Here is a 6,578-nt window from a genome sequence, read left to right as displayed (position 1 = left end):
CAATATTTAATTATCCATTACTTGTATTGTTGCATGAATCCATTGAAATTCAAGAATAAAAAATACATTTTTAAAGGTGTATTTGAAATTACATTCAACTTAATGAGTAAATTCAAACTGAGCAATAACATTTGTCAATGAAAATGATTTATTATAATAAATATTACATGGAATATAATAACGATACAAGGGGCAAGTATATGGAAGTCTTTAACTAGTAGAAAAATTAGTGTACACTGAAGTACCACTTACAGACACACATTAAAAATAAAAACTGTGGGAAAATAAGAAAAACATCTATGCACATATGGTGCTGGGAATGTATTCATGGTGCAAGAATTTCCAAAGCAATAGAAAATGCAAAGCCTAATATTTAAGAGGATGAAATTTACTAACATTGGTGCTGCACAGCTGTTGAAGGCAGCACTGTGTGGGACAAAGTGCAGCTTGGCATTCTGGGAGGGGACGGCATGGATTAGGCAGCACCTTCTCCCGAATCGCCGTTCCCGGGATCGCAACCTGCCAATATCCCGCTGCTCTTGTTGTTCGGCTGTATGGGTTTTCACACATGCCCACATATCAATGATTAGCCTCTGTGCCTTTCTGAGTAACCGTTGACCAAGCAGAGACCGTGTGTGATGAGGGCGGGTCTTCCTGGCTCATTTAATCTGCTTTTGCCAAAGTTAGCCAGCACTTTCCACTTGCATCCACTTCCTGGTGCCAAACCCACTAATGGGTGTAAATTTATTCAAATTGGGGTCACTGCTTACCAGACATTTTTTTCCAGTGACTCACACCGCCTTTAATTTCACCCCTTTGTCAGTTAATGTAACTTTTTAACTGAAGCATTAAGTTCAGTTACTCATTTTGAAAAATCAAGGGTAGAAAAGACTAACGTACTATGGCCTATAGTTGTACGCCGACATCCTTAACCGCACTGCAAGCTGCCACAGCTACACGGGCCAGCGGACAGGAAGTCAGCCTGTAGCACTTCCTGTCACCAGGGAGAAAACGCAGAGGCAGGCCGAGGGATTCTTATGACATGGCACTGATTTAAAGGAGAACCAGTTCAAAGAGAAGTAATATATATGTAGTCTGTTAGCAAAGGCAAACAGTACTTTTTAATATATGTACACAAAACCCTTAGGTGATCATAATTATGTACTGACGAGTGTTTAAATAGTAGCAGTGCTTTCCTGCTGGACTGAATACAGCACTGAATATCACATTATCTTGTATTTTCTGCTGGAAAAGGTCAGTGTAACGTTTTTTCTCTTTACTTGGAGAAAAAGCTCCAAGACTATATAACCACGAAAAAAAACCTTCCACCACCTGAGGAAACGTGTAAAAATAACAGAAAACGTGGCACCAGAAAATAAAACATCTCAAACACATAAAATGTTTGATGCACATCAAATAAAACAAACAAAAAACTCTGAGTATAAAAGAAGACTATTAAAGCTGCATATTGCATATTTACAAATTAATATGTACAACTCTGATAACTGACAGTCACAACCGATAAAACGGATTTTGTTTGTTTTTTTTCGTTTGTTCTTTTATAGCAGTCCTAAGAAATGTTTGTAATTTCCCAATTTTTTTTTCCTGGTGATTTCCCTCCATCCATTTCGGAATCCTTCAGGGGGGCCGGTGCAGGAATCCCATCACTGGAGATGGGGTTTCACTGTTTCTTACTCTTCATACCATTATCTTTGTCTCTTTTCAAGGGGCACTCGTGCTTACAGTGCGTAAGCTCTGTGTTTTCCTGTTTTTTTTGTTATGAAGACTCTAACATATGTGATACTTAAACACACCCTGGGCGACGATGTAAGACAAACGGAAAACATGGCTTTTACCAAACATTTACAAACCGGCTGCTTCTGCCGGGAAAGCTACACTTCACATCGGACGACATCACCACGCAAGACACACAGCTGTCCTGTAGTTGGCAGTATAAAGTTCACTGTTCATGGCCATGAATAAGACTCTCCCACAGATTCAAGTATTAAAAACATCCAAGCGTCTGCCCCATCCACACCTCCATCACCATCTCCTTCCTCACTGCCCTGTGAAAACTGGTCGATTATGGTTACATTTCCCACTGCAGCTTGTCCTTGTTTGGTCTTGTACCCTAAGGAAGTAAAAGCACCATGGTAACCATGTGATTATTAGCTGGGTCTTCCAACCGGCCGACGTGATCTGCTTTGGGGGAGGGGTGGGGGACACACTTTACCTCAATGGCAAAGGTAAACATAACCTCAAATGCCAGCTTTCATTTACGCAACTTGCGTCCGTTCCGGTCGATCGAGTCAGTCGACGTCAAACCCGGTGGCGCCTGCACGCCCCCTCCCGTTCGACAGGAAACAGTCCTAAGCGAGGTTCTAGAGCAGCAGCGAGGGGGAGTTGGGGTTCTGCTGGGTCGGGGATGGGGGGGAGGGGAGGATCACGCCCCCCTTCACCGCATTTTGGTGTTGCTGTAGCTGTTCCTGCGCACCGAAGCCAGCTTCTCCACGCAGGACAGGCGGGTCTCATGCAGGGACCTGCGCCACAGTGCTTCGGCGGGCCGCGCCTCCTCGCTCCGGCACACCGCGTACGGCACCGTGTCCGTCCGGCTCTGGATGTAGGCGCTGCGCAGGAGGGATCGGCAGTAGCGGCTCAGCCGCTCCACCCTCCGCATGATCAGGTGTGCTTTTCTTTTGGGGATGGGGGTGGGGAGGAAACAGAAAAATCATCACAGATGGGCCCCTGCAAACCTGTCGAACCAGACGACCAATCAGCTGCTTAGCCGCTATGTGCTTCAGCACGAAGCTCCGCCCATATCTATAGGTCAAGGGCTGTGGCATATTGCTCTCCTCCAGTGTGGATCAATCACTTACAATTTTCATTAACTTAAGATCTCCCAAATCAAGTGACATTTATGTTTTTAATGCATGAAGAATTATAAATTTTGGTTTTGGGTATGACTGTTGGAATATTAAAAACCATGACATATGTATGTATGAATGTATGTATGTATATATATATATATATATATATATATATATATATATATATATATATTTTTTTTTTTTTTTAACTGTTTAAGTTCTTTGTCCTTTTTCTGCCTTACATTTTGCCAATTTTTAGTTCTTTGCTAAATGTAAACGGCACTAATAAAATCAGTCATGTGCTTAAATAATTCAAATTTAGTGTGCAAATGTCAGGCTGTATAGGATATGCTGAAACAAGAGGAAAGGGAATCTGTGAGGGAATCAGGTGCAACCTTAAGGTACACCACGCTGTTTGCCCTACATCAAGTCACTGCCACACCAAACCCTCCTGGAGACCACTGAGCTCAGGCGTGATTTTCCGCTTCTTTGTGGAGGACCAACCAGGGTCACAGATGAGACCAGCCTCCCACATCACGCGTCTCAAAACCATTAGCGGGGGTCTCCATTTTCACGGATTCGGCATCATCACTGTCTGCACCAATGCAGTTCCACTGAAAAAAAACTCCTGATACATGACAAAAAAATGAACAATGAATCAATGAATCCTTCCAGGTCGACCGGGGGCCACCGGCTGCCAGCCGGTTCAAAGCTGCATAGTAGCGAGTGTCTAGCCTCTTACCATGATTGTGACTGGAAGATCCACAGCAGTAAAAAAACCAGCTTCTCTCACTACACCAAGCATTTACCAATCAGGTGTCTGCAAACGACACACAGGCTCCTCCTACTGGCGCTAAACCGCCACAAGCTGTAGCATGTAAAGAAGGTGAAAGACTTGGAGGGGACGCCTGAACGGAGTGAGCCCTTGGAGGTGGCTAAGTCTGTGCTGGACAGGGGAGGGGTTAGGGTGTAAGGACCAGTTACAGTAAAGAGTAACTCACTGATGCACAAGGGCAGGGAATACAGATTGTGAAATGTCCAAGAGGGAAGAGCAAGGAAGAGAGAAAGAAAATTCCTTCTCAGGCTTGAATTGGCAGCATACTTACACTCCTGGAAGAGACCGAGGGAGCCGGGGGGGGGGGGGTGTGTGTGGGGGGTGAGAGGCCGGTTCAGGGTTGCTCCGGGTACTGCCTCTCGTACACACACGCTCACGCACACACGCCACGCCAAAGAGGAGTCGTCACACCACACATCCTCGGCATATCCAGCTTTTTTTTTTTTTTGTTAAATTTCAGCGACCTTTCCACTGTCTACCGGCATCGCCACAGCGGCCGTCTCCCCAACACTGTGAGGGGAGCGCGGGGTGGCTCGGAGCTGTCGCCTGAGCGAGACTGAGAGCCTGCTAGCTGTCGGCATCTGTCTCGCATTAACGCAGAGTACAAGCACCCTCTTCACTCGGAGGGTAAAAAAAAAAATGTAAAAAAACGGCAAGAATTTTCTGGAAATTCCACAGTCCAGAGAGTAACACAATAATACTAAGCAAGCGAAAAGGGCTGCCAACATCACTGACCGAATGTCACAGGAAAAATGTTTATTTTGCATGTTTGGTGAGAAATGTCTTGACACTATTTATTTTAAGACATTTCTTCCGCCGGACAGGGAGAGGTCAAAAGGACCGGGTGGAATCGTCTGCCAGCGACCTGCCGCTTATCAATGTCAGTAGTTTCAGCTTAACCAAAAAGCAGTAAAGGCTGTCAGCAGGAAGCACAAATGTATGAATAATAATAATAATAATAATAATAATAACTTTTATAGATTAACAATTTACTATTGAGGTACTTTAAAGTTTAATAACAATGCTAAATAAATATGTCAGGGATGACAGCATGGACGCTGAGGGGAATAAGGCATCTCCTTTACCATTGCAATGGCGGGGATCCAGTCTGCATGACGCAAGTATTGCTGTGCAATCGCATTTCCCTTGGCCAACAGAGCCATTTTAAAAGCACTGCTTGTACATTAGTGCAATAAGCCCAAACACTGCCAGATCCTAGACTGTAAATAACTCCCTGTCTTTTACGCTGATGCCTTCCAAAGGACATTTCCCAGGTTGTGGTGGCCACCCTCTCAAATAACTGAAAAGGAACCTCCTTTCGTACAAACTAATTCCAGACTTATTATTTATGCCTCCGGATGAGCAGCTACAGACAACGACAGGAACAGAACAAGATGCAAAACTTGTATCCCCCCCCTCCCCCCCAAAAAGATTATTTTGTGTGATACAACCAAAAGCTTAAATAATGTGCAGAGATCTGTAAGGTGCTTTATTTATTTAAAAAAAAAAAATCGCTGTTATCAGCACTTTCCATCAGCCGCTATGCTAGTGAACAAGCTGCGTGTGCGTATGACCCTCCCCACTGTAGGATACATGCGTGTGGAAATGAGGGATTTGTAGCCTCCCACGAGCTTTCATTCCTACTGATACTAATTTGCAATAAATCAATTCATTGTCAGTTTTTTTATACATTCATAAAATTACCACTAAGCCTCTATAAAAGGGCTCTTGTGGGGGTATGCGAAATGTAATTTTGTTGGACATGGTAACGTGACCAGCTGCCCCGATCTCTGTGGTGAGGTATAACTGTGGCCGGGCGCAATGTATCGCACCTGCCTTATGCACATATCGCACCAGCCAGGGCCCTCTGGAAACACAGCCATCTATTAAGACTTCAGCACATGGCTGAAGAGCATGAACTCATAACCAAGCTAAAGCTCGATAGCCTTGGTTCAAGGGGCGCCCCCTGCAGGATGACGTGTCACATGCCACTAGCACCCTGAGTCGATGTTGTTAGGTTATCTCACTGTATAAAGGCATAAAAAATATAAGCCACTTAGATTAAGTGTCATATAAGCAAGCAAATGCAAATTAAGGAGCATATGAGCTGAAAAGGAGGTGAAGGATAGAGAAGAAAGACTAGATAATTCCGCTTCACCATGTTAATGTAAAGCCTTAAAGTACTGTGTAACCATGGTTACAATTCCAGAAAGGTTTACATTAGAAACGGACTCCGAGGAGATTAGATCACGTGCCCTGATGGTGCAGTAATGCCAGTAAACCCAGTCCCAATTCAGAGTAAAACGTGTGGGAGTTTAAGGTCTGCGTGGGAGTGTGCCACTCGGTGAAAGTTATAAATAGCAATTGCACATTCCATAACAGATTAACAGATTGTTGAGGAGTCGTTTTAAGATAGTAGTTGACTTAAGTGGTCTTAATAGCTCTGTGGAATGCGTACTGATGCATCTCCGTTATTTCCAAGAGATTAACAATGTGCTGAGGATGATATCCGAAGATTGTGCAGAATTTGGATGAAACTCAATCAAACTCCCACCTCACAACACAAATAAATTATGTTTATTATTGTACTATTAACTGAAATAAAGACTCACCATAAATGCATTAAATATATATTTATGAATAAACAATATCCTGGGTGGTCATTAAGAATTTTTTAACAGGCTTTCCATTAAAAGCTGTTCATGCGTATTGTAACGTTCCAGCTTTAACCTAAATGGTATATATGGGGGGAGTTTCCCCTATTAAACACACACGTTTGCATGCATATCCTTGTGGGGACTGTGCAGCCTAATCACAATAATTATAGCCTTAACCTGTACCTGGTCCTTACCGTGATCAACCAAAATAGAAGACTT

General features: G+C 43.6%; 1 protein-coding gene across 3 annotated transcripts in view; it reads right to left on the bottom strand.

Annotated features, from left to right (window-relative positions):
* Positions 1-6,578, bottom strand: part of LOC125746383 (astrotactin-2-like) — a 297,596-nt gene continuing 291,018 nt past the window's right edge. For all 3 annotated transcript variants that reach the window (XM_049020314.1, XM_049020311.1, XM_049020312.1), the window contains exon 23: positions 1-2,693. In XM_049020314.1, the coding sequence (XP_048876271.1) occupies positions 2,456-2,693 (238 nt within the window). In that variant the 3' untranslated portion in view covers positions 1-2,455. The remainder of the gene's footprint in view (positions 2,694-6,578) is intronic.

Source organism: Brienomyrus brachyistius, chromosome 7 (assembly GCF_023856365.1).
Source record: "Brienomyrus brachyistius isolate T26 chromosome 7, BBRACH_0.4, whole genome shotgun sequence".
Taxonomy (NCBI): domain Eukaryota; kingdom Metazoa; phylum Chordata; class Actinopteri; order Osteoglossiformes; family Mormyridae; genus Brienomyrus; species Brienomyrus brachyistius.
This window is presented reverse-complemented; position numbering and strand designations above follow the sequence as displayed.